Raw genomic sequence first — 23,893 nt, forward strand, 5'->3', positions numbered from 1 at the left:
TTTTCTATTTAAAAAGCTAAGCCTGTCAAAACAGTCGATTGAAGCGTTAACAGCAACAGTAAATCTCGCCAGTCCATAACCCGCTGCCCAAACAATAAACCGACATCTCAACACGCCTCTCAACAGATTGATCTTCTCAAACGATCCGATCCGGATCAATCAGTCGATCGAGTGAATGATCAATGGATGCGCGCGAGTTGGCGACGCGCCAGCTTTGTCCGTTGACGTTCCGTTTTTGAATTTGAATCGAGCGTTCGCGGTTTTGGAATTTGAATTTGGAATGCATGCCAATGTAGGCGTAGTGTTGTGTGTGTATATTTTCAATATGTTTATGAGATATTGTTTATAAAACTGGTAAAAGCTATTTCAATATTGATGAGCTTCACTATCGTTATTAACCCTTGTTTTGATATCTGAAATATAAAAATAGTTATATTCCCGAAGGATACGTAATTTTTTTGTGACAAGCCGAAGGCTGTAGTAAATATAGAAAGCTACCTTCATCGATTTTCTTCCTTATCTTTCTATCAAGTTATAACTTCAGATTACACGATTTGCAAGTCTCTAATAACCAAATCCGCACACAGATACAAAGCTCCCCAGCTGTCAAACGGGACTGACTGGAGTTATCAAGCGATCGGGTGGGGATTCGATGCCCCACCTGAGCTAATAATTAAAAGGGCAACTGAAAACTGAAACTCCGTTCCGATGCCTATTTGCAGCTATTCGAAGAAAGGGTGGCCATTATTTTGGTCTTATTTATTTATGTAAAGTTTATTTAACCCGAATTCAACTAAAGAAATATTAGGTGTTTCACATAAATTACTTTATATTTTTTAAATAATATTATTAATTTGTATTGCACAAATAATTAACTAGTCCCGAATAAATGATTAACCGACAATAATATAAATCATTAATAACAATTAAGAAGACTGCCTTAATTTAGGTAATTTATGGAAACATAATAAATAAATTATAATTATTATAAAAAATCTATAACTGTCGTTAACACAACCTACATTTTTGTAGAAAAACTCACTACATAAAATGTAAGTTTACTTTGCTATTCTCAATACAGACAGATTTGCATACGTTCCCACAATTTCCCCCAAACCCTGGTCACCCCAACTCCGCCAAGTTTCGCAGAACTTTGGGAACTCCCAACTCGTCGGCAATATTTGCAATGGACGACTTTTCGTCTGCTAATACTTAATTACTGATAATTGCCGATCTTTGTGTATTTGCCTAATTAGATTGACTTGCGGTTATATTTTGCAGCTCAAAATTGTTGTTTGTGTTTATAATAAATAGTACCTAAGTATGATTCGTTGAATCGATATCAATAACTACTTTTTTAGACCTTTCCACATCACTATGATTATAATTTGAAAAGAAAAAGTAAAAAAAAAACAAGTAGGTTTGTAAAAATATTAAAAAGGTCCTATTCCTGTACCAAAACTCTTTTCACATTTCTAAAAAAATGCCGAATATAATCCATATTATATTAACAATCCTGCAATGCAATTAGCTAGCTTTTCGCTCGCTAACTCGTAATTAATCCAAATCCGACGATCAAAGAGTTGTCAATCCCGAACCAACAGGTGGCGATCGAACTAGTTCATAATTAAACGCGCGAGCTACTGCGAGCTAGTTCAAAAGGGAGCCATCGATTCGCACCTCATTTAGCTCGCGATTTGACTCTAATTGGGAGGCGATGTCGATGAGAATAGACTGGGATTGGTCTTGTTTTTGTCTCGAACAATGTGGGATCATTCAGCCAGAGAGTTAGCCCTTTCATTAAATTACGAGAGAACAGAATGAGCAAAGCTAAACTATTCTTTTTTCAAAACTTTGCTTTTCATCTTCGGAGACGTTCCAATTTTGAACTTTTGAATTCAAATTAAGAACACTATTGGAATTTTAGTTCTAATTTCGAATCGTATTGGAATTTGTGTTGCTCAAAAGTTGGAAACATACATTAATGAGTTGGTGGTTAGTTGGTACAGTTTCATTGATTACTGCAATCATAACGCGATGTTAACATCTACGAGTAATTTTAGACTTGCGTAGTGTTTCCTCAACGTGTGTCAATGATTTAGTTACGAATAAAATAAAGCTGTACAACTAAAACTCTCTAAACATCTAAGAAGGAACAAAATTCCCAAAATCAATTAACCCAGTATAACTGGATCAATAGATATTAACGCGATTATTGTTTTCGAGGGCAAGGGTCGATGCGATAGGATTAGCGTCCAACTTCGGATTTTAACGAAACACAATTAATCGAGATTAGATAATAGATGTGAAACTTTGTGTTTAAACGGTCCGAAGTTCGAAGAGGTATTCGGCTGTCTATGGAATGTTTGGGAACTCGTGAATAATCTATGCGCTTTTATTTAGGATGTATTCGGTGTGGTCTTTGCCTTTAAAAGTTCATTTAAAAGTGGCATTTAAAAGTTCGAATTTTGAAAAAGATTCCATTTTCAAATTATCGTGAACACTAAAAAATATTTAAAAATAGAATGCGTTCTTAACCCTTTAGATGTCGATGTTAAAAAATATAATATTAAAAAATCTATTAATATTTTAAATTAGATTTTGTTTTGTTTTTATTTACAAAAAATATTCAAAAATTGTAAATCACTGTAAGCTTGGGGTTGCTTACAAAACGGGCCGGAGCACCCCTTAAGGGACACGTCGTGATGTTAAGTCGCGTGATCCGAAGTGAAAGGCACACTCCGTCCCCGGATAAATCAATTTGGGCCCGTTTTAAAATCCGCCGAAGGCCGAAAAACTTCTAACGAACGTCGCCCGATCCCTTTTTAATCAATTAATTAAACAATTCAAACACATTGTTTTGTGTGAGTTGGAGTAAGTGTAGTTCATTAGTCATGGGATTTAACGAAGCCAATTTGTCGTTATTTTAATAGAGTATCGTTAAAATTTTATAAAGCAGATCATAAGCTTTAGAGGCTAACATGAAAAATGACTTGAATAAAGCTAACAACGAACAAAAAAATAAAAAAGTGTGACACATTTTCAACACCTTGATCCAGTAAAAAGCTGATTAATCACATTTCATACTTTCCCAGCAGCTAATTGCCAATCGCATCGACTCGACACCAAACAAAGAAAGTAAAAAGTCAGACACGGCATTTTAACACGTGCGCTCAGAATTAGCACTGCTTTAAAGTTACTTAATATCTCATCCGTTTAGCCTTTGAGATACTTTTTTCGTAGCCGAATGCTATCGCTCCAGACATCGGCAACCTTTTTGCGGACCGTACAAAGCGTATCGTCCGAGCCCGTACATAAAAACCCTTTAACTTATGATGAATTAGCGATCTCCTACGTTTTATGTCTCCCGGCGCCCCCCCACCCCCCACCGCGCCGCCCTCCCTCGTACGTCAATATGAAGGAATTAATATGGGTGGAAAAAGTACAAAGTTCAAGCAAGCACTCACTGGGGTTTAATAATTGGGTTTGAAAAAAGTTTTGTTTACATTTTAACCGCTTTTGCGAATTGTTATTATGACTATTTGCGTATGAATAGCTAGTTTTTCTGGTTGTTCAAATAATTTCTGACGTTTAATATGTTAGAGTATCGTTTGTCTAGGTTTAATTTATTCTATTTCGGTTGTGAGTTTCATTCAAACCGTTCCGACATTAAACGGGAATAAAGCCGTTTTTATTCTACTTAAACATCGTTACTAAGCACAAACAAAGTAAAAAAGTTATTAATTTCCTATTTATTAGATTGAATACAGTCTTCATTCGCGTTTACATTTTCTTTTTAAATGGATACTGGTCACGTACAGGTAATTATAGAGAAAAAAAACCATAGAAGTTCCTTTTTCAAAATTTCAAATCTTGTGAAGAGGGCTGAAGACCAAAACCGGCCAGGAGGGGAGAAAGTTGCGTAATCAATGCCCACCTCCGGCATTACGCACGCTACAACACACGCTGTCAAAACAAAACGACCCGCTTCGGAAATAGGCGAGTCACCCGTCGAAAATTACCCCGCCACATCAGAGACAGTCTTTAAACCGTGTATTAGCTAATCCTTTCCCTAAAAACTTGGGCCTGATAAGGGAGATGTTTTGATATCCCCCATCATTCACTTATGTATGGCGCCGCTATAGAAAAACATTGACGTAAAAACTGCCCCGAAAATTAGAGGGTGGCAAGGAAATTTGGAAAGGTTCGCAACCGCTGTCGAAGTGACCGTGAGGAGGGTCGGCATTATGTGGATAACGTCGTTATGTGCTGATCAATTTTAATGCGTGTACCGTCAGCGTGTAAATATAAATAAAAAAAATACTTTTTTTATAATAATGTTGTAAGCAAAAATGAAATTTACGCAAATGACACCTAAATACCACAGTAGGTATACTTAACTATGGTCTTTGTTATTGGTGATTGTTTTAGGTTAACAGAATTTTGTATTAATGAACCCAGTCTGGCAAAGTAACATCTTTGTTTTAGTACCTATGAACGTTTCATTCATTCTTGGTTAACAATTGAGTGCATTTCACATTGTTACAGATTAAAAATAAAACTTAACCCTTTAAATTCCAGTGCTATGTTCACTTAACCAAAAAACAATCGTGTTTTAAAATAACAAAAAAAAAATCACACACGCGTTTGTAAAGTAACGACTAGCCTAGATTTTAATAACAAGTGGACATCTGAAAATGACAATGGCCACGTTCGACACAAAAGGAGAACATTCGTCTTCGGTTCTAATTCGCGCTCCCTAATTACCGGGTGGGGGGAGGGGGGCGGCCTTTGTTTGATCTGCCTTTGGCGATATGTTTACACACTTGCCATGGAATAGTGATTAGTTATCTTTCTGAGGCTTGGTAAGTTGGAATGACGACATGAAAAAGCGTTGATATCTGTGGGTTTTTAATTCGATTGTCTTTGTTCAGTATTATTAAATGTTGCACAATATTTATGAGTGTGTTAAATAAAACTGAATTTGACGATTTTTTTAGAACTGCTGCTTCCAGCAACAAATTTGCACAAGTTTCGTTTGTATGAGTAAGTGCTTAAAAATTTAACGTTTTAAATTACAAACTTGGCTAATTTTCTTCTTTGTCTACAACTAAGATTCATAGCACTCCATGAAATCACTGATATCTAATTATTTTGAAATTGGTTTGTGAATACAAAAGTTCAGATACACTTATCTGTAATAAGCTTTTTCATGAAAATAGATTGAAAAACATCCAGTACTAGCTATATCACTGGCTGGTATAAAAAACGAGTTTAAAAAGTTTGTCATATCCACATAATACATTAAAAAGACAATGCCGGAAATTGGCGTCTTTTTTTTTTCGCGCGGCCATCGACCAAACTTTGTTTTTTGATTACAAAATAGTGTAATAAACCAAACTTACTATGACATGTATACCTCTAAACTCAGTCTGAACTGAGTTACGAGCATTAGAAGTTTGATGATTTTCATACTAGATTTGCTTTTTTCACGCAAAGTTTTGTAAGAAATTGCAACAAACTAGTGAGATTGTATGTGTGAACAAACAATACCATCCATTAAATGCTCCAGACATCAGTATGGAGCAGAATCAGCGCAATAAAAAAATATCGCAATATTTTGTTGCAATTTCTTACAAAACTTGCGCACAAAAAGCAAATCTAGTATGAAAATCATCAAACTTCTAATGCTCGTAACTCAGTTCAGACTGAGTTTAGAGGTATACATGCCATAGTAAGTTTGGTTTATTACACTATTTTGTAATCAAAAAACAAAGTTTGATCGATGGCCGCGCGAAAAAAAAAAGACGCCACTTTCCATACAAAATCTGGCATTGCCATTTATTAGGACCTTGTCTTCGGTTTTCTCCATTGTAGATTCTCCTTCCGCGAACAGCGCGAAGTTTGTAAACGGGTTACGAACACTCGCGTCCTCTCACTTAATTACTGACGTCTTCAGCAAATCGGTAATTGCTTTTAATGATACTTTTAAATCCAGTTAATAATACAACTAACCAACTTCTGTTTGTTAAAAGTTAACAATTAAAGGATTTTAGTTCATAGCTGAGGAAGATTTGTTAAGTTGGACGGGTTGTTAAAGGGTTAATTAATTTGTATAATAAAAAAAAACGAATGTTAAGACATAACAACGGAACTCACCTCATGATAGAAATTCCTGATTTTCATAATTTCTATGTACAAATGTAAAATGTCACTGAATTGTTCGTTCATGTACACAAAACTTTGGTTCACAGTTCATAAGTCACAGCTTAAATCCTGAAATCGGAAAACATAATTAAAACCTATGTTTTTCCGATTGTGGAAACTCGTCTTACCCCATTCACTTCTCAAAATAAACAAACGATTTAAAAAAGGAATAAAAAATCGAAAATTGAAAAAAGAATGGGGTAGGTCGAGTTTAAATACTGGCACAAAATTACTAGTTTCGCGGAAAAAGAAGAAAAAACGCGCGATCTCCGCCCAAACGAGCCGTCACAGACGCGGTGCGTGAGCGGTGACGTGTCGTCGCGGACGCGCGCGCGCAACTGACGGCGGCGCGACGCTTATCTACGACATTAGCATATCCAAAACGCTTCCCATACTCCTCAAAATCTGATTTGCATCTCAGAAACCAAATGCAAATGTTGCTTTGTAAAGATGCATTTAATATCGATTCGATCGGTAAAACAGGTTTAATGTACGACCCGCTTTTGTCAAAGATAGGATTAGGGTCCGACCCGGTGTCAATAGGGCAAAGAAATTTCGTTTTTTCTCATCTCAGATCTGGGTCTTCGATCCTTTTGTGGCAGACATAATCGGAAGTTCGGGTGACGTATACATATGCAGATCTCGATCGATTCAATGCCGTCTTGTAAATGCAAAGATGATTTTTTGATGCTGTCTATGACGTTTGGTGTTTGGGGTAATTTATTTATAGTCGTAAAAGTGTCTTTTGCTCGCGCAGGCANAACAGGCAAGTGGGCTTAAATATGGAGATGGATGGATTATTTAAAATTTTCAATGACATTCGCATGGACTTAAAAAATAATAAAAATATTTTTTACTTACAACTTTCTTATAATCCCTTTATGTTCTAAGAAGCTCAGTTCACTCAGTAAAATCTCGTATGTGCCAAAATAAGATCGTAACAAGTAATTACAATAACCACATCGGTTCAACATCAACCCCTGTGAGAAACATTCTCAAGGAACACTAATTGTTATTCGCATACTGAGCAGCGGACGGGCTCCGCTCAATGTTAATAATTATCAAAAATCCACATTAACATAATGCAGATCGCTTTCGGAATAAATCATAGAACAATCGAAGGGTTAAGGCGATGTCCCGAACTGGTTTTTGATAATTCAAAGGACACATTTAGGGTCAGATATTTAATTTATTATCGACCTATTTCGGGGTAGTTCGATGGATAATTAATTCGTGCAACTGGTTTTTTGTGAGAGTTTCTCAAGGATTTTTTGAATATTATTTTTACGGGCGATTGGAGTTGTTTGGATCGCTGTGAACTATCGCTCCTGTGTTTGCTTGTTTGCATATCTTGGAATATTAACTGACATTCGATCTTGAGGACAAATTAAAAGTTGTAACTGGCTTTGGCGCCATTTTGAATTGACTTAAGAGATGGCATACATATCGTCGTTTCTTATGGCAAATAAATAAAGCTAAAATTAACTAACATACTCTGTTGAAAATAAACTAGCTATACCTAACTAATATTTTCAGTTTCTTCATTAAATTATGTGGGGTAACATCCGAAGTTTTAGAAATTTTTGGCCGCTTCATTTGGCTCTACTAGTTGAATGAAATAAAATACGATTGAATCTAATTTTCAAGAAACCTAATACAGTTGTGTGTCAGCTCTACACCAACAATTTATTTTACCTTGCCTTTTCTATCCGTCATTACATTTTAAGCTGTATTTATTTACACAATGCCTATAATATCGGAGATAACCATTGGTATCGCACCGGACACCACAGTTAACTATATCCGGACTAAAATTAGAGCGAATTAGTATGGCATAGTATGAGCTGCGTGAATCATGGCGTCCTAATGGAGGCCGAATTAATTGTCGCTATTTATATCTGATCGGGGATATGATGGAATGGAGTATTTTTAGAGTATTATGGATGAAATGGCGAAATTGTGCTACTAAATCGTAAGGCGTATCTAACAAAATGGCGATATTGAGTTAAACACACCATGTTATTAAAAACATGCATTTTATAACCTCACTAAAATCGTAACTGAATTCTTTTTCAGGAAGCCAGTATTGACAGGTAAAAAGGGCCCGAAATGCATTTTTCCATACTTCAAATTATCTTTAAACGTCGCTCCTGTAAAATTGATAAAAATCAGTTACGCCTTTTCGTAATTCGACCCACGAAATTTTGAAGTTTCTATCTTCAAGGGCCCTTTCCAGTTTGTGCAGGATCCGTAATGCAGGATCTCGCCATCTGGACAGTCGTGTGATCACACAGGCGGGGTCCGGCAAAAAACAGTTACTGCTAAAAACGGGATGTTTTCGTGGGAATAAGCCCTAAGACTAAGGCCCTTTTCACACGTCCCGGTTGCCGGCTAACCGGCGCCGGGTACCCGGTGGTGAAGTGTATGGGCATGGTACGTAGCTTTCACATGTACCGGCGTAATTAATCCGGCATGCCCATACACTTCACGACCGGATACCCGGCGCCGGTTAGCCGGCAACCGGGACGTGTGAAAAGGGCCTAAGGCTGGGTGGCACCATCTTACTTAACTTTGACAAACGTCAAAAATCCGTCAAACTCCATACTCCACACAAAACACCGGTTATCGTTAAAGTTACGGTCAAAGTTAGGTGGTGTAACTCAGCCTTAGGTATAATCGCGACTCTAACTCGCGGGTTAAATATTAAAAGTAGAGTGGGTAAAATATATTGCAAGAGGTGTTTAAACTCATAAAACGTGAACGATTTTCTATTGTACATTGTAATCAAACTTTTCTTAGATTCTTTATACATAAACCCACTTCGATAACATCTCTCCCAGCTCCATCAAACTTTGGTTTTATAAGTCCCGGTTGCCGGCTAACCGGCGCCGGGTACCCGGTGGTGAAGTGTATGGGCATGGTACGTAGCTTTCACATGTACCGGCGTAATTAATCCGGCATGCCCATACACTTCACGACCGGATACCCGGCGCCGGTTAGCCGGCAACCGGGACGTGTGAAAAGGGCCTAAGGCTGGGTGGCACCATCTTACTTAACTTTGACAAACGTCAAAAATCCGTCAAACTCCATACTCCACACAAAACACCGGTTATCGTTAAAGTTACGGTCAAAGTTAGGTGGTGTAACTCAGCCTTAGGTATAATCGCGACTCTAACTCGCGGGTTAAATATTAAAAGTAGAGTGGGTAAAATATATTGCAAGAGGTGTTTAAACTCATAAAACGTGAACGATTTTCTATTGTACATTGTAATCAAACTTTTCTTAGATTCTTTATACATAAACCCACTTCGATAACATCTCTCCCAGCTCCATCAAACTTTGGTTTTATAAGTAAGTACGCACCATGAAGACATTATCTCTAACTGTATCTGTAACTCCAATAAGAGCGAGCAGTTAAACAAAATTTAGAACAATAAAATGTAACAATATAGCTTCGCACGATTCGTTGACTTTTGGAGAATTTGGAAATTAACCGTTTTAGTTACATATTTTTAATTAATTATCATTAGTTAAACAGCTTTGGTAAATTGAACGCTAACTCAATGTACTTATAGATGAGTATTGTTTGAGGTTTTATATGAGAAAATGTATTGTTTTATCCAATGAGCGTACGCGCAGCGAGATTAGCAATTAAACGGGCGAGTGTGAGCGGTAAACAATAATTCAAAATGTCCGACTTTGGGCCTGATATGGAGATTTTTGGGGGTCAGTTGACGATGGATTAGTTCTTCAGTTACAGATTACGTAATTAAAGATGATCTACTATCATTTGATTCATATTTATTGTTTGTATTTTCTTGTTATGTTTAATGACAATACCCTGCATTGAAAATATCAAGTTACCCATGCTATTTTTTTAGTCAGTAGTAGTGTGTTTTAATTTCGTTTCAAAATTCATAGATTTTTGATAAGCCAAATTAAATTTCATACGTAGTACGTTTTTCGTGTACAATATTTTTTAAATACGTTTACTTTCCTAACCTTAGCTTACTTAGAAACTATTAATGCTTTACAAAAATCAGGATAAGGGCCCATATTGTAATAGACTTTTCTTTTAAACATCAGTCACTTTTGGAACCCAAACGGAACCCGATTCACACTTGGCCGACCAAAGTTTGGAAAGCATCGGCTATCAGTGCAGTGACCGCGGTAATTATCAGCCTCATTATGGGATCTAGCCGAATATGGTTTATCTACCGTGTCCGGGCTGGTAGTGCAGTGGGAGCGAGGCGATAGTGCGCGAAGCTATAGTGTGCGAAGCTATAGTGTGCGAGATGGTATAGTGCGATAGTGCGGGCGACGTGGTTGTATTGTATCTTGAAATTATCACTTCACGGGATTTATTGCAACAATATCTATTTTAACGGTAAATAAAATATTTACCCTCCCGACGTTTCGGCTCCGAAAACCGAAAACCGAGCCGAATCGTCGAGAGGGTAAATCTTATAAATAAATATGTTTTAAGCAAATAAATTTATTTGATTTGATTTAAAACCATACATACGAGTACCACGTCTGTAAGTAACATTATGGATGCATTAAAGAATTGAGTATTGAGTATTGGTAGTGTGAGCGAGACCATGAGAGAGAGTGGCTGTTTCTTGCGCTGCTTCTTCTCAGCACTGGCTTATTTTACTGTCCCGAAGCAGTGGTAGGCTTAATACTGGGTCATGTAAAAGTGCTTTTAAAAAGCCTACTTTTAAAAATAAAATGAGTTTTATTGCACAAGTGTGGTGAAAAGTAGTTTTCAGTATGATCATCATCAGCAGGTCATTAATCTCCACAATAGGAGGACGACCCTCTCTGTATCAAAAATGTGCCAAAAACAATAGGGAAGATTTGTCCTACACTCCTGTCATGCTGGCTAGACAATTTGTGGGAGCCTGATGATTGTCTCTAACGACATCCACGGGAAGAGTTATAAACACATCGTCGCTTGCCTCTCTAACTGACGTAACTGACATTTTTTTCGAAACTGAGTTATCTACACCATCTTAATCAATTTCTCAAGACGAATCGATCTGTCTAATCGCCTGAAAATTTTGCAAAATGTCAGTTATGTCAGTTAGAGAGGCAAGCGACGACATTTATAACATTTTTGGATTTTAACTAGGAATGAGTTTCCTGAAACAAAGACAGGTTTCTTAATAACATTCCAGTAATAATGTGATTGGAACTTTGTTAGCTTGCTCTACCTTAGTTCAAATCAAGAAGCATCGCTTGATGTATGACACCGGCTTTATATTTTTGGATCATCGTAATGATTGCAACGGTCCGTTTGGCTTGCATTTATTAAATGCACGACGACACATCATGTACCCAAGTAATATACCTACCTACTCACTCTTTACAAAAATAACTTCTTAGTATTATTATTGGAGACACAATTTGTACCTATTATCGCGTTAATAGTAACTCCATGTCTCAAGCCAGCGGTTGCGGGTTCGAATCCCGCAAGGGACATTAATTGTCATTAGAAATCTCTATGTAGGCTATTTCTGAGACATGCCTTCCCCAAATATAGCCCATAGCATTTCCCTATGATAGCTTCGGCATATTGCTTAATTAGGTTTTTGAACAGATTCGTTTTGTGTGAAAATGTAGACAGCATGGCCTAAATGCCCTAGCCCTTTAAAAAAAACCAAAAAGACTAGTAAATTTTTGCGCTTAAATTTGAAAAAGGAATGCTACTGTCAGTTTTGTGAAATAGAAATAAAGAGTTTCTAATGCGATCCGCGATAGCCATAAAAAAACTATCAGCATNAAATATCACGATTGGTCACTTTTCGGTTAAATTTACGCGTATGATTCTCTCTGATCTTTCTCTGATCTTAACCTATAAGTAGTCATATCTAACAAACTTTAACATTTTGAATAAGAGCCTCGTGAAGGAAACGTTTCATACAAATAAAACACAAAACATGTAATATAGCAAAAACTACGCATTTCTCAGAAAAATATAACTTAAATAAAACGTTTTTTATGACATTCTACACATGATACCATCGAAAAAAGTTAATATATCGCTAATTCCATTTTTATCATTTCTTGAACCAGTGTGCAACGGTCCGTTTGGCTTGCATTTATTAAATGCACGACGACACATCATGTACCCAAATAATATACCTTGAGTAGGTAGCTCTTTACAAAAATAACTTCTTAGGTTTTATTTTACAGACGAAGCACAATTTGTACCTATTACGGCGTTAATAGTAACTCCGTGTCTCAAGCCAGAGGGTGCGGGTTCGAATCCCGCAAGAGGCATTAATTGTCATTACTATTTCTGGGACATTCCTTTCCCATAATAATATATAGCATTTCCCCATGATAGCTTCGGCATATTGCTTGATAAGGTTTTGAATTGATTCGCGTGTGAAAATATCTATAGGCAGCATGGTCTTAATTTACCACTCCAGAGCATGACACATGCTGAGCGGTGGCCAATTTTGGTTCTAACTTAAACTTGTTTTTTGTTATCTCATTCTGTGTGTTATATTTTTTAAGTTTGAACCAAATAAATGTTTTTCTTTCTTTCTTTCTAATGCCCTAGCCAACATTAAAAAAAAAGGTAAATTTTGAGCGCGTAAAATTTGAAATGTAACTGTCAGTTTAGTGTAAATAGAAATAAAAAGTTTATAATACGATCTGCGAAAGCCATTATAAAAAAAACTATCAGCATCATTCCTTTTTTGAATTTGACAGAAGTTTGTTTTTAAACGCTTTTGTGTCAAGCGAAGGAGCAATCAGCAATAAGATTCCAAACCACGTAGCCTTGGCTGGCGATATTGTTGCATATTTCATGCTAATCAGAGGGATTCCCTTGACATTTGTTTTATTAGCGACAAACAAATTGAGAGCTTCAACCAAGGATTGATATTGATACCCAGTTGCTATCTTCGAATATTTAAAACTTAGTTACATAATCTTTCTCTCTATTTCAGATGGTAACTCTGACGCTGCCAGTGCTGCAGCAGTAAGAAAGCTGTGTACTGGAGAGACTACGTCATTTTGATCATATTATCAGGTCAGTGTTGCATGCTAACTAATATCGTATTTACAAGTTACTTTAGCCCAACACGGCAACTTTAACTTAAAACAAAAAAGGACCCCTCTTCCTCCCTCAAAAAAGAAGACGTCTAGCAATGTCGATAAACGACATATTTGACAGAACAATGTTAGATAGCGCTACAGAGGGCTATTTATTTTTATTTGGAAGCAAGTCTAGATTAATCTAAGTTTGCAAGATAGAGTTAGGTCAATTTTAATACTTTTTTGTTGAGCCAAAGTGGGTAACTTTGGCTCTAGGGCTAAAGTAACCCACAAATAGGGTAATAAATAACACTTGATAACGATTAAAATGCATTAATTATAAACAACATTGAAATACCCTCGCCCACGTACAGCGCACACAAAATTCCTTTATAACGACATTATCACAGATATCCGTCCAATACAATAACCGACTGTCCCACAAATTTTATCAATACCGCAATATTGCGTTTGAAATTAGAATCAGTACCGTTTCCGCTTCCGTTCGACGTTTGAACGCTCGAATTAGGAACACGATAACAGCCGATCGTCTATTATTGCGATGTGTGGTGACAGTTTGAGTGTTCCAATTTGGAACTTTTGAATAATATGACAGGTTACTTTTTTATTGGGAAATATGAGCAAAGGAATTCAACACGTAAAATGAAAAAAGGTTTAGGGCAAAGTGTTCTACAGCTTCATTAGATAGCCTAGATCCTAGAAATTGGTTACTTTTGTGTTAATTTAATTTCCAACACTATCAATAACACTAAACATAAATCTAATAATCTACAAAAACGGCATTTCCCTAAAAGTGTATGTAAACTGTCTCCCCGTAAGAGCGATAACTTAATTCCACGACAAATCGCTTCCAAAATCGGTTCGCTCACTTAGAGAACTCCACTAAATTATATTCTACCCCACTTTCCTTAAAAATCTGATTAGGCGCCATGATGTATCGCGAACGGGCCTTATTTGAATATTTGTTATTGAAACTTCGGCTAATGGTTATTGCTATCTCGAAAAATGGCGTTCCAGGTGCATGAGGCGCGTTATTCGAGAAATATGCCTCACGAACGAGCTCGAGCTCGATTATGACCGCCTCTATTAACGATAAATCGGTTAACGGAAATTATGGTGTTTTGAAGATTGTACTTAATTTTGTTCGGTAAAAAAATTTGGGCATTTTTCTTAGCTCGGTTTCTATTGCGTTTCTGATGATACTTTTTAGTAAAAGTAAAAATAAAGGACATGAATGCATTATTGCATTTGCTTTTTGACTTTACTTGAAGAAGAGTTTTGTTGGTAAACAGCTGTCTTTTATAAATTGGATTTTTAAAAATTCATTGCAACTACCTACAACTCACTGAACCATTACCATACGCGTATTAGAATACTGGCCATAAATCACATTTTGAAATTCGAGAATTCCAATTCTCTTTTCAAATTTCAAAATGGAACGCTCATTCAAAATTTAATCGCAATCCCGATCTTCTCAATACTCCTGAGCGCCATAAAAAATAATTCAAATTGCCGTTACGGTGTGTCGTATCGCGGAAATTTGCATACGAAAGTGATGCAAGTGAGCGAGGGACTGTCTCCACTGAAGGAGGGTTATGTCGCGTTTTTGTAACCTTGAGTTCAGTTTTTGAATGCAGTTTTTTTTATAATATCTGAGCAGTTCTGATGCTTTGGAAACCGCTTTGTGCATCCGTCGTCACGGTATTGAAGCGAATATGATACGTTTGAAAATAAGTTAAAGTTACCAATGTTTGTGAGAAACATCACAGGAAAGGGTACAAACGATTCATACAATACACTATCTTATTATAACTTCTTTCTGACTTTGCACAGTATTTACATACGACATAGGTTATGTATTTTTTAAGTTAAGTATTAAAACTACATCAGATGCCACAATGTTTACCTTGATGCTTGTCGTCTCTACATTTAAAATGATAGGTAGGTTCATACTATCTGGTTTTCAAAATAACGCCAATCCCCAATCCTGAACTAGTTCAATCTAAATCAACGAATGGAAACGCGCCCCAACATTAGGCGCGTAAAAGAAATTTTGTGTTTTTTTTTGTTTTGAAATATGCGCGCTGTTACGTTATTTATGGACCCCGTAGAGGTTATGTTTCGGGAATTCGGGAAGTAATGAGCTTTCCGAAGGGCAATTTGAATGTTCCCGGATTGAGCAGTTAGGGCATCTTCCCTTTTCTTCGATGCGTTCGATCGTTTAAAATTGCGGTTGATATTGTAACGCTTTTGGTAATAAAGAAGATGTATTGGTGAAATTGTGGAGGAAAAGCTATTCATCGGAGTTAACGAGAAATGAAATGGAATGTGCAAAGTTATAATCAGTAAGTTACGAAGCTAGAATAGAATTAGGTTTTGTTACAGATGTAACTTTACAAAACTCACGTGCAACGTTGAAACTATGAAACTAACCTAACCAAAGCAGCAATGTTGCAATACAATCCAATGGTATCCAACATTGTTAAAACTATTGATTTTTTAATAAATTCCAATAAGAATTTAAAATGTTTTGATCATTTTCGTTCCTGTAAGTATGAGTTAACATCTTTACCACAAATTAAACTTTATAGGTAATATCGGCTTCCCCATCACAATAACGTCCCCGAACAAATAAATAAGTAAGTAAACAAACGAACATTTATTGCGCCGTGAACTCGCAATTTAACTTTTTTACATTATACGTGTCAACCGATGGGCGCCATATTGCGATATTTGGCGGGAAACTCATAAACCGTGATTACCGTGGCGCGGGTTTACACGGATCGACTTTTAGATCAGCCAGTGACTATAAAGTATGTTGTGAAGTTGTGATCGTCTAGATTGTCTGCTAAAAGAAATTTCTGACAATAATCTATCAGAGATCAACCATTTTTATTTACATAGAGTTCCATTAAAAACATTATTTCCAATAGGACTTTTTTGCTTATCACGTTTTACTAAAAAATTAATGAAGTCATTACTTTTAATCTGTTATTTCACAAAGTTAAATTTTAATTTTAATTGAAAGCGATTAATTCCGTTAAACTTTTACAAAAGTTGATAGCTCTATCATAAATAAAAAATCGTCCAGTGTGCGCCCTCCCCATGCTTTGACGTTCCGAATCACGCTGCTCCGTTTGGTGATATGATCTTTTTGCGCAAAGAAGTTTGTACTCGATGACGTATATTGGAACGGCGAGATTAAAGCTTTTTGACGCGTTCCTTTACACTTAATCAGATTTTATTGCAATGAGATTCTTATTGTGTTTCTTATTGGAATTTTTGAATCGGGATAATGTAAAAAGAACTTATTAGGGCTTGTTCAGTTTGCGTGATCCTGCATTACTGGATCCAGCAAATCTGGATTGCCGTGAAACGGGCTCTTAGATTGATATCTAATTACTCACTGCAATTTACAAACAGTCTTATTGGAATCAAATAAGAATAAGTCTGGGTTGCACCATCTTACTTTAACTTTGATAAACGTCAAAAATCTGTCATACTCCATACAAAAAGCACCGATTATTGTTATAGTTACGGTCAAAGTTAGGTGGTGCAACTCGGCCTAAGTGTTTTCAATCGGAATTCGCAATTTTTCCAGCACAGATCATGATCCAAAAATAGCTGGCAACATTGTCTCATCTCGATATTCAAAATTCAAAAGAGGCGGTTAAAACAAAACACTAGTGCCGCGACATATCCGAGTGACAATCGAGAATCATCGCCCGCATTCATAATCGATCGATTATGTCTTGACACAGTCCTGATGATACAGCCATTACAAGTTTAAGATAGGTACTTATACTTAATCATTAATTCAATAAGTACTGTTTTTTAATAATGTTATGATAGGAAACCTTTTTAATGAAAGCTCAAATCACGCTCAAGTTAAGAGTTTTTTATACTATGATTGAAAATTTGAAAGTAATCAACAAGAACCTATGATAATTCACTGAGAGATCTACGTCCCTCTCAAAATTATACTACCTCAGCAGTACCAGAATTGGCTTGACCATATCAGATTCATACTACATATACTCTACCAAGTGTTAAGGTACAAATAGTAATAATAGAGATGGCCAAAAATCCCGACTCTATGAAATAACGTGTCTCTTTTCCTTGCTCTACTCCAAGAAGGTGACGCGGCGCAGGAGGTCCAACGGAAGGATTACCAGACACATTAGCATACGTAATTTGTGGGCACATCTGTCCCAGCACGTGGGCGACGCTTTCTTATTGTTCAAATATATCACTCTACTCCTTTGTTCGCTCGAATCGCGTTTTGATTCGAGATACCGAGTAATACAGAAGCCACTCGATTTGGCATTACAAGATCGACGCCCGTGATATTCTTGTCCACTAAATTAAACAATTATACCAACGCTTTTTTATCTGTGCTCACTTTTTCTTCAAGACGGCGCGCGCCACAAATCAATCGCGTTCGATTCGAAAATCAAAAATTCAAATCGTTCGAGACAAAGCGACATGTCGCCTAATGAGCCAATAACTCGCGAGACAATGGCCGGGTGTGGGCGTTCCGAATTCGAAATTATCACAAAAGAATATTAATGTAACACTTATTCAAATACACCTCGATCCATATTCAAAAATTATCTTGTCGTTTAATTTGAATGCGACGAAGTTTTTTTTAGAATTCTATTTTTGAATTATTGTATTGTGGTCGATGAAAGAGCCCCCTACGTTTAATTGTACCGGCGTATTCAAATTTGGAATGCTTTTTTAAAAAGTCATTTGATGATTTTTGTTTATGATTTGTGTGCCATTGCTTTATTATCGTTTCCTGTTGTCGGTTCTAATTAAAGTGACGTCGGTGACACAGGACATGTGCGCGCGTGTTCTCGGTACAGTCGTATAAAAATACGCGCTTTATAGAGGGTTGCAGCCACCTTTATCGTGTAATCTTTGACAAAGACGTTAACTCTCTAAACATATCGCGTGGTTACCCACTCAAGCTCTACATTTGGAGTCTCAACAAAAAATATACAATGTTTTACAAATATTTTTTCAATAAAAATGCCTATTCAATGCCCTTCTACATCCGACTGTACAATACAGACCGCACCCCGTGCGCTGTCATCTTCTGCTCGCGTCAAACGCCTGATTAAAGTGTCGGAGCCGCTGGAAACTACATTTGACAGACGTCAAACTGACGCGGCAGCGCGTGACAGGTATGTGTTACAATTTTTGTGCAGGACGCGTGGCGAAGGAATGCGTTGGTGTTGGATGTTATTCGCTTTTTTCATAAAGGTCTGTCGAAGGATTGAATACAATGAGTCCTAAAATAGAAGATTTATGAGAAACATGTTATTTTGGAAGTAAAGACGCTTACGAGGCTTTCTATGTAAGTATGTATAACCTAAGCCTTTGTTAAAAATACCTCAAAAGTATTAATTTGTAATGCCAAAATATATTTTCCAAGGCTTTTCAAAACCGCAAAAATAAGCGTCAACATTACATTTCTTAAGACAGATGGCTAATTCACCATCATAACGTTTTGAAAACCCCCCAAATCCAATTCCACGACATCGGATATTAAAAGGATACCGGAATTAAAATTCTTTGATCGCATTTAACATCACAAAAACCTTAATCACTGACGAAATTCGTCTCGATCGAGAAACTCAAATTAGAGGAATGGCGGCCGATTTCTTTGTCTTCACGCTAATGAGTTTTTAAGTCGATTATAGCAATTTTTCATAGAAAAACGCCTTTAGTGATGTATCGGTGGAATCAATCACTGTGAGCCCAAATTGCTCTTTGTGTTACGTCGGTATCGGATCGTAGGCGAGCTCGACAAATGGGATCGCCCGACCTCTGATACTGGTTTTTTGTCCCCGATTGTCTATGGCTGTTACAAATGCGTTACAGACCTACCGATTTATCGAATAACATGATGCTCCAATTAGTTATTTGATAAGTCATTAATTGAGTCTAAAAAAAATAATTACATACTGACATAGTTGGATTAGGTGTTTGTTTTTGATATCAAAATACTGCTTGTCGAAACTCTTTTTTGGAATGTCCAAAAAGTATCAAAGGGTATCTGTTCATCCCAATTTATCTGGTAGTCAGAAAGCCGCATCAGATAAAGGATATTAAATTGGAAGGTCGGTAATGGGCGTCGAGGCAAAAAAACCGTCATATTGACAGACGCACCGCGATCCGTGTCAATCCGCTTTTTAAAATGTAATGAAACAGAAAAACACAGGTAGCCGATTCGGACGGAACTGTCCGTCACATTCCATATTCAAATGGGCCGATGCCTGAATGCCTGTATTGTTTTAAAATCCGAACGCATAATGAACGCGTTCGTTCCTTTTTCAAAATCGTTAATCGAGCTCTTTCACTTCATTTGCTTTCGATTTTTTGTTTTGTTTCGCAGTTGCATTGACGCGGGCCTGTTCGCTTTTTGAAATTGGAATTGTTTTAAGAACTATGGAGTAATTCAATACGAATTAACGGAACGCGATTTGAAATGTTTCGAATGTCAAACGTTGATGCCTATTGTTTATTTAAATTTCGAACGTTTAAATTGTTAGGGTGTGAAAAGCGTGTAACTGGGATTACCTCGAAAATGCACGCCATTGCCTTTAGCATACCTGGAACAAACAAAAACTGTAAATGTTTACTCCTGAATGACATATTCTGACAATAAAAGAGCCAATTATTAGCAGTTATTCGCGGGGTCGTTTGCGGGGCGATCGAAGGAAAACAGTAAAAAGTCACTCCTTATTTTTCCACATAAGACATGGGCGTGTCTGACCCGGGAACGCCTTATGACGCAAACCTTCTCCCTTATCGAATAGAGGTGTTTTTCCAATAACGTAATCGGCCTTCGATCGGTTCCGAACGCCCTCACTATCTTACAAGATATCGAGAACGCCTTCTTAAAACTGTCCACTGTTCGATTCTCAACCTTATAACTTAGAGCGCAGCGTAAAAACTCGCCTGGGGATGCGGGTCGTAAAATATATTGATGTGATATCGGTTTTCCATTAGGCCGTCCGAGCGAATCTCGACTCTACGCCTCGGCGAGAGAGCATACACTCGCGTGTGTTCCCCGTAAGGAATGTATTGACGTGTTATCGGAGTTATTCCTGTCCTTTTCTTTCGCGTGTTTTTCTCGTATGCGCGTCCTTTTCCTTGGCGCAGGTCGTCCGGAGATGAGACGCTGCCTCAGATGTCTGCGCATTCTTTCTTATCGCGGTAATATGGCAAATGGCAATAATAACGTATTAATTCTGCGTGCTTATGCGAGCCTAGTACCTCTTTGGGTAATCGACGATATTGAAGTTAAGATTTCTACTTAAAAATATTATTACGTACGTGCCTCGTGTAAGAATACGAGAAATACCGCTGTGCTGAAGACAGACATTTTATTATTCGTGTGTCCTAGTTTCCCCGAGCAAATCGAGGTCTCTCCTTTTGAATCCGATGAAATATGTCCTCCATTTTGTATGAACGAATATGACATATTAAATGTTGATATTACCGTACATTAATTAGTATTGTTTATGTAATATATCAAAGGTTTTTGATATGACAACATAAAGTAAAACCATCAATCGGCGCAGCACCGCATAACGGCGTAAGTCTAAAATAAATAAAACATCAATTTGGATTTTTTATTATGTTATCTTTGTTGACTGGATATTTATTTAAGGGCTGTGTTACTTCGGCACTAGAAATAGCTTTTGAAAACATAAATATGATACATGTGCGTCTCAATCGTGTACGTTTTTGTGGGTGATTTATTTCTGTTATGATTACAAGTTACAAGGATAACTCGGGATAACTCGGGATATCTGGTGTCGGTAATTAGTTAGTATTTATTAATGGTTTGTTTGTGTTGAAATATTGTTAGTTCCTTTGAAATAGCTTTTATTAGTTTGGGAATACGTGGGAAAGTCGGGATCGGAATGAAATAATTACAGTTAATAATCGTTTGTTCTTAGATTGAATAAAATACGTTAATTCAATTCAATTTATTCATTTAAAGACAACAATGATCCACATGAATGAAATCCACAAAAAATACATAAACCAATATGAGAGCCGTAGAGTAAATATAATTTGTCATGAAACAAGCATTTTCTTGGAAATCTACATTATGTAGAGAGGCAATAAATTTTTGGTGTCTGTTGTTTAAAGTCTTATATTTTGTTGTATGATCACAAGCTAAAAGAAGAAGATAAAAAGAAATCTTAGTGCTGAATTTTGAAATTATAATCAACTAGCTTTTGCCAGCGGCTTCACCCGCATGAAATTTATTTTTTCGCAGATCGTCATAAGTTATAGCCTATATGTTATTCTGGGTTATAAACAATAATACTGTAAAGTTTCATCAAAATCCGTTTAATAGTTTTTGCGTCAAAGAGTAACAAACATGTTGACATCCAGACATCTATACAAACTTTCGCGTTTATAATATTAGTAAGATATACCTATCAGGTACAATATATACAGGGTGGAAACGATAAGTGATCTCACTCGATTATTTCTAAACTATATAAGATATCGAAAAACTGGTTATTGATCCTGAAAGTGCTTCACGAGCTCTTTCAAACGGTATCAGTAATAGGTTACAGAACTAACTGGATCTGTCCAAAAATTCAATGTTTTCAGGCTCCATACTAAATGTATGCCAGCCACACAATATTAGAAGTGTTATTTTTTTTTATTCAATAATAAACACAAATTGAACTCTAAATTGCATTATTCTTTAAAATTGTTCATTAAAAACATTGGTTTTAGGCTTTTACTTGCTATAATATTATCAAGACATGAGTGCCATGACTGTGGCAGTACTAAATGTATGGAAGCTGGAAATATTGAATTTTCGGATAGATTCAGTTTATTTTGTAACCTATTATTGGTGCCATTGGATAGAGCTCGTGGAGCACTTTCAGGATCAGTAACCAGTTTTTGGATATCTTGTATAATTTTTAATATTATATGGTTTTACTAAATGTATGGAAGCCGGAAACATTGAATTTTCGGATAGATCCCGTTTATTTGGTAACCTATTATTGGTACCGTTGGATAGAGCTTGTAAAGCACTTTCAGAATCAGTAACCAGTTTTTGGATATCTTGTATAGTTTAGAAATAATCGAGTGAGATCACTTATCGTTTCCACCCTGTATACTTACAGTGATGTGTTATTGCCAGAGATCACTCAACGTGTCGTAGAGCATGGAATTGGAATGTCATTGCTACGATTTTTTAAAAATAAAAAAATTACTTTTAATATGACTGTCTGTAAACTAACATTGAATCAAAGACAATAAACCAATAAGTGCCAGTTTTGTCACATACGATAAATCGAAACCGCTATGTGAAAGTGACAAGCCGCCATTGATTCCCGCCATCCTTAAATAGCAATCCCGATATGATATCTCATTAGCTCATTTAATTAAAATGCAAATGGAGCTTCCAGCGTCTAATATCAATAACCGAACAGTTTTAGTGCTTTTAGTGCGCAATCATGCCTCGGACGCGTTCAATCATCGTTATTGCCAATAGCGCGATTCAGGCATCGCATTAATAAGCTATATCCGTTTTCTTGAGCTTATTGCACGTGTTAAATACCATTCACACAAATTTCAAACTTAATAAGACACTTTTAGAGCCCATTTTGCAGTGGATAAAAATGATCTTTGTGCCCGATCGATGAATGCGATCAATAGTAATGGAATTCGTCGCACGGATTAACTCCGTCTCATTATGCGTTTGAATGGCTCTTTGTAAGATGTTTTTTTAATAAAAAATGTACGGGATAGATAGAAAAGTTATAGACTATAAATCATTCTCTATCGACATTTTTTTAAGAGAATTGGCTTTAAATTGACGTAGAGCTGGTAAAATGTTTAACTAAGCTTAGCATTTTTCTATCATAATGACATCAAAACTATAAGTAGTTGTTATATGTCAATGCAATTACTATAATACTTATTAATTGATTAAATAACTATTCCTGTAAAGTCAATATAACCCCCAAATCAACTGTAAAACAGTGCAAATATTTTTAATCAACCCTCTAGCCATACAACCCATAAATATTCCGTCAGTTCACACGAACTGCGAACTATTGACCGTAATTAAGCACGGGATACGCGGGATCCCGGGATTATCCCGTAGTAACACCTCTACGACATCTTTGCCGGGAGAGTGCCCGGTTTGGAACTTCTGACCCTTGTTGATCTTTGGACTGTCCGGCACAATTAAGCAACTAATTGTGTTTAAGACGTGTTTAACAATGTACAAATTGAAAATCGTTTATTTTGCGATGGTAGGAGTGTCTTTTCAAATGCCTAATTTTAAACTGTGTTCCAGCTATCTAATATGCGAGGCTCACCTCTGTACATCAAAAATCTGGATTAAAAGCGTTTTTTCCTACAGATATATCCAGTTTTTTAACTGATTTTTGCAGGAATCTGATTAGTAGCACACGTGTTTTAATGTTAACATTCATACGAATATCCCGTTGGCAAAAACCGATCCTTTCGGAATTGCTCGGATTTCAAACAACTTATGTCTTATACCTGTCTTGTCTAGCATAAAAAAATATATTTTACGAGATTACATTTGTCATAA

General features: G+C 36.6%; 1 protein-coding gene across 6 annotated transcripts in view; it reads right to left on the minus strand.

Moving 5' to 3' along the window:
* The window catches only part of cut (homeobox protein, cut), a 198,333-nt gene that overhangs the window by 102,456 nt on the left and 71,984 nt on the right, over positions 1 to 23,893 (minus strand). Inside the window, exon 1 of one of the 6 annotated variants that reach the window (XM_028310900.1) lies at positions 6,160 to 6,239. The exons of the other annotated variants lie outside the window; for them this stretch is intronic. Coding sequence (XP_028166701.1) covers positions 6,160 to 6,231 — 72 coding nt within the window. The 5' untranslated portion in view covers positions 6,232 to 6,239. Of the gene's footprint in view, positions 1 to 6,159; positions 6,240 to 23,893 lie in introns of those variants that run through there. 6 annotated transcript variants of the gene reach the window in all.

Source organism: Ostrinia furnacalis, unplaced genomic scaffold, assembly GCF_004193835.3.
Source record: "Ostrinia furnacalis isolate ACB-3 unplaced genomic scaffold, ASM419383v2 OfSCF3137, whole genome shotgun sequence".
Taxonomy (NCBI): domain Eukaryota; kingdom Metazoa; phylum Arthropoda; class Insecta; order Lepidoptera; family Crambidae; genus Ostrinia; species Ostrinia furnacalis.